General features: G+C 40.6%; 1 protein-coding gene across 2 annotated transcripts; it reads left to right on the top strand.

Annotated features, from left to right (window-relative positions):
- Window positions 1-581: 581 nt before the first annotated feature.
- On the top strand, window positions 582-16,333 carry fam107b (family with sequence similarity 107 member B). Of its 2 annotated transcripts, none has more exons than XM_082542541.1 (4): window positions 582-766; window positions 12,111-12,282; window positions 14,962-15,118; window positions 15,284-16,333. In XM_082542541.1, exons 2-4 carry the CDS (start codon window positions 12,155-12,157, stop codon window positions 15,401-15,403), a joined length of 405 nt encoding a protein of 134 aa, XP_082398667.1. In that variant the 5' UTR covers window positions 582-766; window positions 12,111-12,154; the 3' UTR covers window positions 15,404-16,333. The 2 variants fall into 2 exon arrangements, with proteins under 2 accessions (XP_082398667.1, XP_082398666.1); XM_082542540.1 differs by lacking the exon at window positions 582-766 and adding an exon at window positions 10,900-11,103.
- The last annotated feature ends 755 nt before the right edge of the window (window positions 16,334-17,088 follow it).

Below are 17,088 nucleotides of genomic sequence, written 5' to 3'. Positions count from 1 at the left end.
ATGATCAGGTGTGGTAACACAGCATTTTTGTTCTTACATATTGAGATAATGTCCAAGATCTCAGTTAGCTCATATGAAAGTCAATACATATGAAAACTTGTCCTTAAAAACAAAAAACAAGTGTGCTATCAAGCAATGTATTCACATGGGTGATCGCCAGAGTGATTAGCAGCTGTAATAACAGGAAGCAGTTATTGCAAAAGATAAAGAGAATGCACAAAAGGAATAAAAAAGATTGCATATCAGAACTTCCCTAAAACAAATTACAGTTCAATTTATGCTTTTACGAGGCTGGGAAATTTCTGTTTACATACATACATGTTGTGTGTCACACGATTTATGAAGATTTAGTTGTTGATGCCTGGTCCCTCCACGCGTTACATAATTTTTACAAGGCCACTGGCTTTAGATAAACATGTCACCTATAGCCCAGTTTTCAGTAAGAAACCTGGTAACGTTCAATTCGTGCACGCCCCGCCCTGAGCTCGAGGAGTCCCCACTCATCTTCTCTCCGGAGCAGATGAAGAAAGAGGAGGAGGAGGAGCCCCTGTGTGACGTAACTCCATCCCTCCCACCCCGTTTAAATTTACATTTTCTATGGGTCCTGACTGAGTGTATGTGGAGCCGGAGCTAACAGATTCCACAGGGAGACACACCTCAACCCCAAGAAGTGACCCGGAGACGCACCGATGTGGCTCAAACCACTTTGTCACTTTAAATATTAAACAACCCGAGTTGGACAAGTCGCGTCGGCTTCGACTTTGAGGTAGGTGTGTGTGTATGCGCGCGCGTGCGTGCGTGGCTGGAGCTCGTGCTGTTTTTCTCGTGAGCTTGCTTCACAAGTGCACTAACAAAAAAAGCGGCGCGGGTATAGCTAAGCGACCGGTTTGGGGTTTCGAAACTAGAAAGTGTCTAAGGGCAAACGAGCAAGCCGGAGAAGAGAGAGGATGAGATTGCAGAAATACAAACTCTTGTTTCATTGTCTCCTTTTGTTGCGGCGCATGACTGTAGCCGACGGGACAGTGAGGAACAAACACGTTGAGGTTGTTGTTTCCACACGCACAGACAACAGTTTGGTTTTCTTAGAGCAGGTAGCGTTTGTGGCACTTGATACTTTGAGGAAACAGCAGAGGGGAAAAGCCTTTATTATAGTTCCCCTTCTGTATCTGTGTGAACCTGTGAGGGCTTAAAATGCAACCAATGCAAAGGCTGCATATGGTACTCCTGCTTTTAAGCCAGTTCATAATCCTTTACCCCAAAACCATGTATTTTGTGTTTACAGTTTGTACCACCAGACGTTTGTTTGTTTTTTTCTCGTTGTTCCATTTTTCTTATCAGCTACCATAACCTGTACATAGCACTTCAGTATTTACTGTTGAAAGGAGATCAATCGGAGAGACAAATGACATGCGAAGAGACCACATTTTATGGGTGACTGAATCAGTGAGTCAGACTCTGAGTGGAATGGGACAGGAGTGGTTAGGTCTAAGCACATGGCTTCATTCAGAACTGACAAACTGGCCTGTGCTGTCATCAGGCAGAACAACTGTCATGTGAGTGTGAGAGTGTCTATTTTTAAAGTGGCAACAGGTCTGCAAGTCTAAAACTTGAGGCATTTCTTTTTGATAGTGAATTATGTTTCTGTTAAATTTTAACAACAGTAAGCAAACAGGGCAAACCCCAGCTGGAGCTAGAGGGTTGAGTGTCTGTGTGTGCGCATGTATGTGTGATTGCTGGGTGGAGGCAAACTAGCAGCTTGGTAAATAGTGCAGAGTAGACCTAAGGTGAGGTAGTTTAACTCTGGCGATCTGATGTTTTAGTGAGAAGAGAGGCGATAAAAGCAGGTGGTTTGAGTGAGTTTGTCGCCGTTTAGGTGAATGGCTTCTAAGAGTGTGGTAGTGGGTGTTTGTGCTAAAGGGAGGGGAAAGTTTTGCACATGTGTTAGTCATTTGGAGGAGAGTTTGCGAAACGATTTACATCTGTTTTCTGATCTTTGAACCCCCTCCTTCCTTCTTCTCTCTCTCTCTCTCCTGTTTCTCTTACTAGGTCTGTCTTTGCTGTCTTCCCGTAAGAGCTGATGCCGTCACTGTGTATGTGTGCGTGTGTGTGGTGGGTGTTATAACTGAAAAGCTGCCTGCTTCATTATCATTGCACTCAAAGGAATTTAAATATGTGAATGAAATATCTGAGTTTCCATTCTATAATAGCAAGTGTCCATTAGTGGTTTGGTGCATTTCTCAGATATATCATTACAGAGTTAGAGACCATGTCAAGGAGTCAAACCGACCTCAGGAAAATAAAGGTGTTTGAGTCAGGAAAGCTCAAGCTCAGGCCTTGTTGGTGAAGACTACCTTGTACCAAATGTTTTTAAGCATTTAACCCTGTAATTAGCCTGTAAACTAAGAAAGATTTCAGAGGATCTCTAGTAAAGTCTTCAAGCATTTTTACCAAACACCACCTCACTCTGTCCAGTGCCACTTTTAACGTATGTAATATTATTTAAAGCTTTTCAAATGTGCCACAGTGCTCCTGTTTTGATGCTTATGTCATAGGAATACTTTGTTTTTCAAGATGTTTGCTAGAGTAATTTGTTTGGGTCTTTTGGTTTTGTCCTTTCCTAAGCAGGTATTAAAGAATATCAGCAAGTGTAAGGACAGTGTATTCAATCAGCCATCATCTACTAACTGCAATGATTAAATGACATTAAGCATTTGCTAAATAGTTTCCAGGCTTAAAGCCAAAATAGTTGTACTTATTCTAGTGTACTCCTCAAGGTTTAATAATAAAGTTAGTTCAGTGTCATTATATAAAATACCAAAATGTTTGGTTTGCATTAAAGGACTCCTTAAGCCTGCTTTCTTAAAATATGTTTTCTACAACTGTTTTAGAGAGCTGCTTAGCATTTTAATCTGGCTCTACAGTTTTTCAAAAACAATTTGCGCCCGTAAAGGCTGAATTAAATATTATGATGCAACATAAACACAAGTGATGCAATCCAAAAGCAGGATCGACGAAGGATCTTTCACTCGGCTGCAGTTTTGTTGCAGCGGTTTTACAGTTGGCTGTGTCACGGTTCAGGTGCCGAGTATCTTGATATAGCACTTGTGTGGCATGCACATCTGTGTGGGGGGGGGGGGGGGCTGTGGCAACTCAGACATGGAGAGACTTGTTTAAGCATGCTCAAGACTGATTTACTCATGAAAGACAGATTAAGGTGCATGGAAAGGAAAGCCTGAAGCAGAGACAAGTGCACACACCTACAGCGATTCTGCCTCTCAAAGAATCCCATTGATTTTCCTGCTGTTACGCCAGAGCTTCAATCACAATAAAGCACCATTACTGTGCTGACCACTTTGCATAGCATTGGAGAATGGATGGCATGCACGCTGACTCTAAATGCTTTCCTCCTTGCGGCTATATCGCGATTGGGAGTCTGAGCTCAATGTATTGGATTAAGCTCATTGTAAGCCCATATCAAGATATATGGTCCTTTCTTTAACACAAACAGGAACATAGCTACACTTCCACAGTAGAAGAGATCCCCATTCTACTAATACTTGAAAATGACTGCGATTTCAAGGTGCGTATACTTGATTTTGGAAGTTTCATCAGGCAAAAGCACAAGATCAAGACTTCTGTCTGTAAAATATGCATGTATAAATCTATTTATACAGGCCTGTATAAATAGATTTATACAGATACATTTTACTTAGGACAGGTACATTTTCTGTCATGACGAGCACACTTAATTGAATCAGAGAGAACAAAGCTCCTCATTTAGCCTGTTTTTTTGGATACCTGGGACCCTTATTGTTTCTATATGCGTGTGCCCGCACAGTCAGCTTGCACCCCTGTCTGTCTGTCTGGCTAACTAAAGATTGTCTGGTCGCTCAAGGTAACAGTTGTTTTGGGGGGTTTCTTTACTGGCATGTAAACAAAGGAGAACCTCCCAAATACTCCCTGGTGTGCCCTCCAGCCAATCAGATGTGAGATCCCAGATGGGCTCCGCCAGTAGTCGATGAGGATGGGCGTGCCTGCTCCATATGAGGAAAACAGCAGTAAAGCACAAAGCTTTGAATCTGGAGCAGGAACAGACAACAGAGCCATAACAAAGACTTCTTATTTCTTAGCCAGACAAAACAATTATATATTTTTTATTTTCCTGCATGTCTTTCACACCACTATTGAGACAGACATTGGAAATGTATTTTAAAGTGTGTGTGTGGATCTTTCTTATGTCTCAGTAAGGAGGACCTACATGAAATGTGCGTATATCTCAGCTGTGCCTGTGGTATATAAGTCTGGATCTTATGCATGTGTTGTGATCTTCATCTCTCCACCTGTTCCCATCAGGTCTGTACATATACATACAAGAACATGTGTCAGTGCCAGTTGTGAGCATATAGGCGAGCCTTTTGTATTTGACTAACAGGTGTGACCTCAAATTGTATCCCTTCCTGAAATATGCCCTGAATGCGGTTGTCAGCAGTTTCATTTTAACCTTTTGAAGGAGGAAAAACACCCAAATGTTTCTCACTCAAATATGTCAGTGTTTGAATATATTTAGGTCTCTGTGTCCATACATGTATTTGCTGTTGTGCGTCCAAGGCGATAATCAGTGTGCAGTTTCATCACATTCCCACAGCGTGACTCAAAGTGGTGTCTGTGCCTTTTCAATCCATCCCATTCATCCTGTAATCTGCCTCACCCCGGGGGCTCAAACCGTGCAGCAACAGGAGCCACAGCATGGAACAATTTCAGTTCTGTGCTTAACAGAAACTGTCTAACTCGGCATGTTTCAGTTCAACGAGAGAAAGGTCATAGCTAAGCATAATTACATTTTTAAGTAACATCTTAACAACTAATACATAATATTTTACCAGTATCTGCTTCATCTGATCATGTCAAGACATTTGAAAGATCAGGATACTCTTAAGAGATGGAGCTTGTGTTATCATCAGGCAAGACAAATTGCAGCTGAGACACAAAAAGGAGTGGAAGATAACACAGACAGATAAAAGAATTACAGCCACAAGAGACAACCATTTTCAAGTGCAGCTTACAACACAGCCACAAAACTACATTAACAATTGCACATACAGTTATTGCCAAAGTGTGCGCTGGGTATGCCAGTTTTGTTTGTTTGTTTGTTTTAATTGAGAACTAGAACCAGACAGGAGAAGTAAAATTATGCATGTTCCTCTACTTTGTTCTGTTCCGATAGTTGAAATTGTCTGATATAAAACAAATGCATTGGTGGGAAAGAACAGTTTAGTTCCTCATTTAGAGTCAGTATTAAAGCCTGATTTCTGAAGAAATATTTTCCAATATTGTAGTTATAATGAGAGGGTTTGACAAGCTGACATATATTGAGAGATATATTTGTTAATATATATAATAAATTAACCTATTATGCCTTTCCTAATTTTCGACCTCATGTGTACTGATGCAATAGTTGATGGGGTTTGTTTTTTTTTTTTCTTCAACATGGCCATTTTTTTTTTTTTTTTCAGATAACGATGTCCTGTTTGCAAATGATCCTTACAAGCCAAAAGCTCGGGCTTCAGACTGCTACTCTTAAATCTGTATTAAGTCACAGAGAGGGGCCATTATTCTCTTTTATTGTGGTCATTTCAGACACATTGTTCTTGCTCCCAGAAAGAACTGTGTAGAGAGGGAGCTGCCCAAAGGCTGTATTTACAACAGTGGATTAACTAGGGAGCAGCACCAAGGCCCAGTTGTAAGCCCTTAGAGCAGTATAAGATAAGATAATAAGGTTTAATTTTAAACATGCAAAGCTCTTAAAAATTTTTAAAGGATACAGTATCTGCTAAGGCGCTTATTTATTTATTTATTTTTTTGTTGAGATAAAACCAAAATATTTGTGGCTCTGTTGTAGATTATTGTATATGGAGCATAAATATGCTTTCTAACTCTAGTTTGTTTGCAGTAAGCCCATATAAGCTGTTGTATCAAGTGGAAGATTTATCAGACCAATACAAAGAAGCTATCGATATTTTGTAAACTGGAGTAGAAGCCAAACAAAAATAATGTATTTACAGTAAGTATCAAGTTGCCAAAGAGAGTAACAGTAACTCAAATGCCCTGATTGAACCCTTTGGCTGGGAGGCGTATTGGTGATTTTTGTTGTCATTGTAACAGGCCTGGTACTGACTTGATGCCTCCAGTGTTTTTCAAGCACCCGACGTGCACAGACACATACTGCATAGCACAGCTCATGCCTTTGTCACATGATGCACATTATCCTTTCCTTGTGTGGGTGTTTTCTCCATGTTTGCACATCTGTGGTTTATGAACCCTAAACCCAGATTGTAAATTCCCATACCCCTGCATCTCCCAAGTGACATCATTGTACTGTGGGAGCAGTCCGGGTGCTTTTGGAGGTCAGTACATGATGAGGCCCCTAAATTCCCCTGCTATAGACCCCCACCCCAAGGCAGAAAACACAAAACAGATCTCAACCCCCAAACTCGGAATACATTTGAGGAGCCCTTTTCAATCTCACTGTATGTTTCTTCTTTGTCGTACTTGGCTAAATATATAATCGCTCCAAAGTTGCCGTGTCTTCACCACTCTGCTCTCTCGGTAGCAATTGTGTGGCACCCTTTCTGACATACCCAGAGTCGTTGGTCTAAGCTGAAACTCTTGATGCGGGTGGCAAGAGTGGTATTTGCATTGAGCTCAGACAAAATCATGCCAGTGGCCATCTTTTCTTCTTATCTTACTGGCTCCTTTGCAATATGATGAGCACTACCTAGATAGTCATTTGAACTCAAATGATTTTACCTACAAATGCAAATACACAAAAAAAAACACACAAAAAATAAATGTGGGTATGTGGTATGTGTTTCAAGATGACAGCTTGAATGTGTTTGTAGGTACAGGAGAGTAAGCACGCTTGCCACAATGACTTATTCGTTGTCATGTGGTAAGGCTGTGAATTATCACGTCTGTACAGGGAGCCCATACGGGAAATTATCTCATGGTCACTGGTAGACCGTCAACTCTGTGATTCACTTTTTCAGTCACTTTCTCTTCACACTCACACACAGGGCCATGCTATCCCACCCCCATCCTCCCTCAGCTGTCCGTTAAAAGCCCATCTATCTCTGCGTTTTAATTAGGGCCTCCCCTATTTATGGCTGAATGGCCGCTTCATTAACAGAGAGGCTAGGAGATTCACATCCGGATCTGTACAGCTTGTGACACACAGCAAGGCGAGAGAGTCTGTGTGTGTGTGTGTCTATGTGTGTAAGAGGGACAGAATGGGGTGTGGGGGTTGCTTCAGGGGTATTGATGACGTAATTTCCCCTGAGGGGTGGACCTCCCATCTGTGAGTGGAATATAGAGGATTTGTCCAAAGTAAAAGCAGACTATATGGGACAAGGAAGCAAGATGTATAAGATTAAATGTTAATTTTTTTTTTTATGGCCACAATCATATGCATCTTATTAAATGTTAATGTGTTGTTGTTTTTTTTCTTTAGCTCATATGAATCTACAATCAACATATGTCAGTATATATGAATATATGGCCTGAATAGCAATTAATATTCAGATTCTTTATCGTATTTAACCAAGAAACACAAAGTCAAACAATACACAGGCTTGGCTCTTCCTAAAATTAGATCCCTTTTTTTTTTTTTTTTTTTTAACATAAGCTGCCAAAGCCTACATCAAAACTGGATGCTAAATCTCAGATCAGTGCTTTTCTTAAGCCTAACCCCTGTGTACCTTTGTACTGGAAATTGCAAGGGGGGGGATCTTGGCTCACACATGCTGTAGTGGGTGTGGTCAGCTATGTGTTCACTACCAATGACAGTTGATTGCCCAACCCCACCCTGTGGTGTGCAGATCTCTGGATGGTCTGTGCCTGTGTCCTAGAAGGAGAACGGTGGGTTCAGATGGCAACGCAGGCCACCAGCTGCTCTCCTTGCCTTCATTTTCTGTCTCTAAAGCTGCACCAGGAAGAGGGCCGTTTGTGACTCATGAAAAGCTAAACCATGTCATCGTTCAGTATGGCTGTCAGTGTCTTTGCATGCCCTATCTTGTTAGTCATGCTGATAGTCATCTACTTTTTCTTTGCTCCTTAATCATGTTCACATCACTAACAATCCCCTTCATTTGTCTGTTTTTTGTTTTGTTTTGTTTTTGTGTTTTTGTGTTTTTTTTTTTCTTAGAGTATCCACAGTATTGTTTTCCCGGCCAGCTTAACATCCCCTTCCATGCTCATTACTGTGCTCTGTTTTGTTTTTATTCTTTTAATGGATGCACATATGTGCGTAAGGTAAGGACTAAGGGTGAATATGCAGGCTCTAAATTAACTGAAAGAAGCTATTTCTGAACCCAACTCAAGAGTCTGATGGCTTTTGTTGTAAGTAACACATTTTTACATGATGCAGTTTTTTCCCATTGTTTTCCCAAAGCTAACAATTTAAGCCACATTAACATTGTTTTTAAGGCTTTAATTCAGTGCTAAAATTATTTTAATGTTCTAGCGTCTTCACAAGTCCTGCATCACAGTGCTGTGTCACTAAATTGTGGGTGGTGGCTGATCGCCATGGCAACTTAGATGTTGTTGAGAAATGAGTCCATATAATGAATGTAAGTCTGTGTGCGTGTTAGCTCATATAGCAAAGCTGGCCATGATGATGCAATTCCTTGGCACAATGCTGGCACTCTAGTCGTTCTATCAGCTCTAATGCAGCCTGCCACTGTGGACTACACTTTCTCACACAGTGCAAACACATTGAACTGCTTCCTCTTTTTAAAAAAAAATAAAATAAAACGACAACAAAAGCAAAACAAGTATCGCTTTTATACAGTGAGAAGAACGAACTTGTGTCAGCAAGATGTAAGTGTGTGTGTGTGTGTGTGTGTGTGTTTAAGCCTCCTCGTGGTTTTAACCTTGTGCACTACTGTTTATCTTTTTGTTGGCATTTTTCCTCACTTAATCAATCAGATATTCCCTGTTACTTAATCCAGAAGTGTGATTACCTACAACACAAGAACAGCTCATGAGGACAGCTGGGAGAAAGAAGTTTCTTTTTCCGCGTTTGCTTTTCTCCTTTCCAAGACTCTGTTCTGACCCAGTTTTCTGTTTCTTCTCTAGTTCCCATTGTTTTCACCAACTTTTTTTTTCTGTCTCATTTTATTGCTGGATGCTCGGATATTTTGAATCATATTAGTACTGCACGCTCTCTCCTGGACATCTTGGGGAATGGAGACTCATTATCTGTGTGTGTGTGTGTGTGTGTGTGTGTGTGTGTGTGTGTGTGTGTGCGTGCCTGCCTGTCTCAGTAGTAAGGGTGTGTCTCCAAAACCAATAAACACAGAGGGATTTAATGGGATTCTTGAAAAAGCAGAAAGTGCTTTTTTTTTTTTTTTTAAAAACTGTGTGTTGTTGTTGTTGTTATTATTATTATTATCGTTATCTTGAGATGTGGTGGAGTTGGAGGTGCACATATTAACACGTGCAATCTACTACATACATTTTAGTGGCTGTTAGTGACAATGTTATTTCATTCTTAACCCCACCGATGGGCAAAGCAGCTGCAGTCAGAGGGATCTTAAGGGACAACATGTTAACTTGTCTGTACCCATCTTAGATTTTAGGTGTGCAACTGTAACATGTAGCTTTTTTTTTTTTTAAAAGAAACCAGAAGGAGCAAATAAACATGCAGAACCACCGGTGATCAAGCTGACTTTAAGCAGTCCTCGAACTTGAGGTTGTAGGTCCCTTTTGAACTCCTTATGTTACTTCCCCTCTCCCCGGGGGCAGAGAGGAAGCAGGAGCAGATGTGTTAAACGGACACTGTGACAACACTGCCAGTCTGTAAGTTCCTGTACCCGTCCAACTCAGCATTAACAGAAGCCACCCTTTGATGTGCCCATCATGTGCGGGTTCACGCAGCTCCTGATTACAGCATCACGCAGTTCTTCCCCTTCTCACATTTACAATCACTATCACTATTTCCTGTTCCAAAAACAAATGCACTTTGACTGCCAGGTTCCTCACAATATTAGAGTCAGTGATGTCTGTGAAAGTAGTGGTAAACTAAACTAGTGACCAGTGTTATTTATGTTGCTTTTCTAAATTAGTTATATGCATAGGTTTGTGATGGCTACATGGGTTGGTAAACACAGGGTTACTCATCTGAGATTAGAAGGAATTGTTTACAACCATGACAACCAGGCAGGAAAACTGTACTATTACCAGCATATCGTATAATATTCTTCAAGGATGTTTCTGTATCATTTCTCTCTCTCTTTGTTCTGCACCCAGTGCAGCCACACACTAGGTGTTTATCCCAGGCTTCTTTGTTATGTAACTGACATCATTTAGCTCCTGGGGATGCAAAAATATCGACCTCTAGTGGTGACTGTAACTCATTGCGTCAATGCTTTTGAATGCATGTTTTGCCATTGTGTCTGGCACATGCAGTGTGATGCGTCTTTGGAACAAGTAACTGTGATTGGCTGTAAGATCAAAAGCAGCATTCTTTAGTCCTTATCAGTTGAAGAAACACCTGATTATGAGTTTGAGCCATTCGTCAGACCGGGAAACCACGACTTTATTGGATGGTATATTCAGACAATCATTTAGTAGTCGAGTAATTAATAACTTTACAGTTTTAAAGCTAACAGAGGTCGTAAATACATATTGTATTAATAAAGGTAAAAAGTAAAGATAAAGGTAGCATGAAATTTGATAAGTGAAACATTGTGCATAGTCATAAACTGCCAGAGGTGTGTATTAAAAGTGAATGGAACAATGAAGGTAAGGGAGGGGGCAGAGAGAGAGGGAGAGTGAGAGAGAGGGGGCGAGCGAGCGAGGGAAGGAGGGTTTGTGTGAGCTTAGCTGTAAAACAGACTTTGAACTCCAACCAGCTCAGTAGCAGACAGCTGTGCAGAACAAAGCACGACTCCAGCACGAGGCTTTACGAGATACCAATTAAAAAAGAGAGCCAGAGAGGGAAAGAGGACAGCGTGTTTTAATAGCTTTTCTTGGAGAATACATCCCAAATCAAAATAACAGAGATGGCTACAATGTTCAGATACCCCGTCTTTCCTCATCTGCAGGGTGAGTTTATCATTTCATTTTCAATTTATGTAATTCTTTTGCTTTAATTCAAACAGTAGCTCAACAGTGAAGTAGTGAGTCCTTTTTATTTTAGCTTGCAGAGTCGGTGTTTTAAAGAAACACAAGTATCACTCAGTGCATTTGTTGTATGTTTGTCATGCGGTTGGATCCTGGGATTTTTATGCGCATCGTTCCGAAGTTCCTGATTAGTCATTCTTTGAAGTGGAGCACGTGAGCCGTGAGTTCAGATAGGTAGATCGATAACAGTAACTGCTATAAAAGGTATGGTGTTACATGCATACATTGCAACTTGTGAGAGATATTGATCAAACTTGGAGTAAATCACAGCTTTAACTAGAGCACTGCTAAATGAAGAAATAAGTAAAAATATACACCGTGCTGACCCTGAGTACCCCCTGCTATTTCTGTACCATAGTTTATAATGGTTCATAATGAGGGTTTTTGACATGCTGGTTGTGTGTATGAAAATAGATGAACACTCCATTCGCAACTGTTGCTAGAAATTTCTACTTTATGGTTTCTGCTCCTTCTGTAAAGTTGACCAAAGCAAACATCTGTTCACATCTGGAGGAGTTCACAGATGTGACTTGGTTTTATTTCAAGCCCCCAGACAGCTGTAGGCTGATTCTCTGGGCTAATTCTGTGCTTTAGTAGTTTCTGGAATATTTACATGACACTGTGTGTCAGAAAGATATTAGGCTTTTAAGGGCTGTACCCATTACTGTCCCTTCATTAATATGCATATGTTTCTTATATCATCCATCAAGGGGATGAAATGTTCCTCTTCACTCAGTGTGGAACACTTACGTAATTCCAGTGCTGAGTCCCTTCATCACTATAGAGACCAGTGAAAAACCCTGAGCTCATGCCAGAGTATCTGGCAGATGCTCATATCCTGATTTGCAAGAAGTATGAGATTTCTCATACTGTGTTTAAATCAGTCTCTCTTTTTTCTCTCTCTCCCCCCCCCCCCCCTGTTGATTTAGATCCCTGTGATCCTGGTTTGTCGCTGTCAGCAGGGAGGAGTGTCATGGCGGAACCGGACTATATGGACGAAGACTGTGATGAGCTCATCAAGCCCAAGAAACTGATCAACCCAGTGAAAAGCTCCCGTAATCACCAGGACTTGCACAGAGAGTTGCTCATGAACCAGAAGAGGTCAGCAGATAGAAAAATACCTTGAATCTCACTCCTAGCTGTCACTTGGTGACCACATGTGGTAAATCCAAAACATTTTTTCAGAGAGATTATTTACCTCCCTTTTGTTGATACCAACAGCAAGATTATATTTTATAACGGCAGTTAAGTGTTAAACAAAGATAGCTGCACCCCTATGCCTTTAATAGTCATAGCCATAAAGCAATATTTAAGATTTCCTTATGTTTAATACTGCTAGTATCAAGATAGATAATACTTTATAGTGAGAGGCCACTGAAGTCCAATAGTTTCTAGAACGACAATAAAACATCCCCGTTTGTTTCTGGGTGTAACACAAACTTGTGATAAGAAGGAACGGTTCCACATTCAGGATAATTTAGTTTTATCTTCACTAATGGAGGATGAGTGAATCCAGTAACTTTGCCACTTTCTGTATCCATGTCAACGACACTGATGCTACCGTATGCCACTGCTGTCAGTGTGGTTGACTTCACTGGTCCATCTAGTTCCCAGCAGCAGTGTAATGTGAGGCTTGGGATATAAAACATTTCATAGAAGCTATTATATATAAAACCTTTGGCAAATATTGGTTATGTAAAAGTCAGAGATATATGCCATGGAGGAAAATCCAGTCGTGGCTACTGATATTACATGAAACAAAGGATTTTATGGGTCTGTAAGTCTCTGAGCATCAATCAGTGTATGCATACGTTTATATCTTAGCATGTTTAAATGCACATACATACTGGGGCCCATGATTGCCCTTTCAAACTCTATGTTTGTATTTTATCACACCATACAGTGCCAGCAGCTTTGTGCCTGAACTATAAATAGCTCTGTAAACACGCATGCTGGTGACAGCTGTTACATCACAGCAGCAGTTCTCCGGTCTGTCTTAAACCAGAGTGTAATGATTAAAGCAGGGCATTTAAGAATCAGGAGGAAACGGGCCAAAGAGAAATGAAATTCTAAAAAAAATAGAAAATAAAAATTTTCGGCTCAAACTGCTGCAAAATATTGCTTCTAATAGTCTAGACAGAGAATTTTGACAAGCATCAACCAGCTTTAAGGGGGAATAAACTTTAATGATTGTGCTTTTATCGTGTGCTGAGGTATAGAAAGCTGGCCTGCAAAGTGGATTAGTCACAGTGATGAAAGTGGGATGGTTGGATGAATGCATGGATGGATGCTTGTAACGGAGAGGAAAAAAAATATGTTATGTAACAGAGATTACAAAACTGTCTCTAGCTGAGGGCCTTTCTCTGCCTTGGCTACCTTAACTGTAATGGCACCTTCCTACACAAACAAAGGAATTTGAGAAATTCAGCCACCATGACTGGCCAGGCATTCGATCAGATGGAGGTAGTGATGTGTGGGATTTTGAACACACATTCCTCTCAGTCTGCCTGAGGGCATGCATTTGGTGGTGGGGTGTGTGCATAGGTCAGTTATTATGTAAACACTGCCCACGGTGAGAGAAGAATGAAGTCAGCATCTTTGTACTGTAGCCTGTCTTACTGCTGTCGCCGACCTTGGCGTCCACCCCTTCTGCGTGAGGGTACTTAAAATCAGCCCACCCAGTCACATCTTGGGCCTTCTGCCCTGCTTCAGCTCACTAAGAGCTTTCTAAGACCCTTACTGACGCAAAACAGGGCATTTAACTGAAGCAGTGACTCTTGATAAAACAGACCCTTGTTGTAAATTAACTCCCACTGCTTTTTGGAACACGGTGAGCTCAGTTATGTAATCATCTTGATTTAATAATGCATGTAATTAAGGCAGTGCTGTTGCTAAAATGTATCCAGGTAAGGGACGCTGTGTTTTCTTTGAAGACCATCTGTGGCCTGTGTAGATTCAGGCTGTCATAGTGAAAGAAAAATCAGTTGGAGTGTTGGGTAATCTGCATTAAAGGTTTTAAAAAATTAAATCAGTAAAGGGCATGGAGATTGGATTTTTGACCAGGCACAGTATTTTTTTCCCCCTTCTACTGTGCCACTTTATTTGCCCTTAATCCTTTGATCTTTATTAGTTTTTGTCTGTTTATAGATGACTTCAATCCATCTGTTCTTAAATATCCCCACGTCCCAAACTTGCTGTTACCCCCTCAACCCCAAACAACATGTTTTTGTTTTTGTTTTGTGTGTGTGCATTTTTTTTTCTTGTCATGATTTTGGAAGAGCTTAGCAGATTACATAATATTTTGCATCTTTGCTCCTCAGGCTTTCACTTTACTGAGATGTCTTCACCGAGTTGTGTAACAGTCCCACTGGTTTTGCAGTGACTTAAGACATTTTCCGTGTGTGCCGTATGCTTCCCTGCAATCATTCTTGATACTAAAAGACCAAAAAAAAGGCAACTGGGAAAGAAATAAACAGCCAAGTTCTCACCCATGGTTTCAGCCCACTCTTTCAAAGTCATTTCCTGTGCTGGCAAAAATCATCTTATGCAATTCTTTTTGATGCAGAGCAATCTGCGATTTGCTGGGAATCAGAACTTTCCTGTAACACGATTGCCGTGTTTAATCCGAAAGTCTAATACTAATCTGCATGTCAAAACAGAATAAGGTCATATATTACGCATGAATTTGCATGCCAGTCTCCTTCTGAATGAGGCTTTGCAGTGACATCAGCATGTGTTGATTGAAGCTGACATGCTGTTTCATTGATGGATTCTGCACAGGGGTCTGGCTCCTCAGAACAAACCTGAGCTCCAGAAGGTTCTGGAAAAGAGAAAGAGGGACCAAGTTCTCAAGCAACAGAAGGAGGAGCAAGAAGCCCACAAGAAGAGGAGTGACTTGGAGATAGAGCTCATGAAAAGACAACAGAAACTAGAGCAGGTAAATGATTGATGGACATTGTGTCATTTACACGCTCATAAATCCCAACGTGTACAATGGCTTTTTCAAAACTTTATCTGAGTTGCTAAGCTGTCTGTATGTGTTTTGGAAAAACTTGAGTTTCGTGTAAATGTAAATGTGAATTTAATGTCTTTATTCCTGCAGCTTGAACTGGAGCAACAGAAAATTGAGGAGGAACAGGAGAACACCCCCGAGTTTGTGAAGATGAAAAGCAACCTGCGCAGGACCAAGCAGGAGACCGACGGGGAGGAACGAACCACCTAAAAAAAACAAAAACATCAGGGGTGGCTGGGTCTGGCTGACTGTGCATATTTTTGTGAGCACAGAGGCAACAGGAGTGTGTGTACAAAGGAGAGAGAGTGTGTTGTGTCTGTGGTACACGGTGGTGACCATGATCTTGGACCTGGCTTTCCCAACCTAGCTGTTCCTTCGTGCAGTGAGGAGAGAGACTTTAAAGAATAAAGACCCCCCTCGGTTTGCCTGCAATGGACCGCCAGTACCCATACCCACCCAGCAGCACACAGCACCCCCCACAGGAGGACCTAACACATGTTACATGATTTTTTTTCCACAAGGGCGAGCAAGCTTTCAAGGAGCTCTGAGGGAGATGCGACCAAACACACACACACAGACACACACACACAGGAGTATTTGTCCCCTATGTTTTTCACTCCTTTCTCCACAGCAAGCTCTCATTTCTCTTTACTGTTATTGATGTTGTCATTGTTATTGTTGTTGTTTTTTGTTTTGTTTTGTTTTGTTTGTTCTCACATTCAGAATCAAAAAAAGGAAAAGTGGACACTGGATGGACTCTTGAAGCTGTGTAATGTAAAAGCCAAACAAATGTGCTTTTATTATTTATGTTTGTAGCTTTTAGCGCTGGTATAGGGGAGGACACTTTTAGTCATTCTGTTTTGTTTTGGGGTTTTTTTTGTTTTTTTTGTTTGTTTTTTTTTAAGTTTGTTTTACTGCATAGTATATGAAGCCAGAACAGGACAAAGGGAGTGCGTGGTTGTGTGAAACACTCGAATTCGCTTTATTTTTTTAAATTGTACACATGCCATTTCCTCAGCTAATGCAATTTTGAGCAATAGTAAAACTCCCAGGCATGAGAGTGACTTTTCTTTATATATTCTGTTGTTTTTGTTTTGTTTTGTATGAATAAAAGTGTTACTTAATAAATAATTTAAGTTTTGTGAGGCTGGTCAATCAGAATAAGCCCTGAGGTGTGTGTGTGTGGGGGGGGGCTGGGGGTGTTTGTTTATAAACAAACATTTGGATGAAGCCAGGAAATAAACTTGAATGTGTTTACACATAATCCACCCATCATAAACATCTGATATCACCACGGCTCCTGAAATAACGCCCTGATAAACTTCTTGGAAGCTTATCCTTATCATCAGCAAAACCATAGATATTAGATATGTTAAATTAGTTGGGCGTGTTCCAACAAAACGAAACAAAAAACGACCCTACTTTGGGCATAGAAATTTACATGCAGTATTATTCTGAGTGTGAAATCCTGGTGATACTCACAGAAAGAAGCAGATATTTGCCAGTATATCCCAGTATTTCTCTCTAAAACCTTCTTTTCATATTTTTTTTTTTATATTTTAATTTGTTGCTGCTGAATATGTGGGCTTTTGTTTTCCAATTATTTCCAAGTGAAATGTGTTGAGGAAATAGCAAGGCATGTCTTAGAACAGTCTCATATTAAAAGGTCTAGATCTTTAAGTCACTGATTTGAATGTTTATTTAACTTATACTTCAATTAATGTCTAAATCTTGAGCATTGCTAGAGCAGCAAAGTATATAAAAAGTATTGGGACATAACCTACAATCCATTATTTGAGTCACTGTAAAGTAATGGTGTATGTGTATTTTATTATATTTTTGACACTTAGATTTTTAAATCAGTATAACTTCCCTTGGCTTTGCTGACAGTAATT

This window comes from Aulonocara stuartgranti, assembly GCF_965226115.1.
Source record: "Aulonocara stuartgranti genome assembly, chromosome: 7".
Classification (NCBI taxonomy): domain Eukaryota; kingdom Metazoa; phylum Chordata; class Actinopteri; order Cichliformes; family Cichlidae; genus Aulonocara; species Aulonocara stuartgranti.
This window is presented reverse-complemented; position numbering and strand designations above follow the sequence as displayed.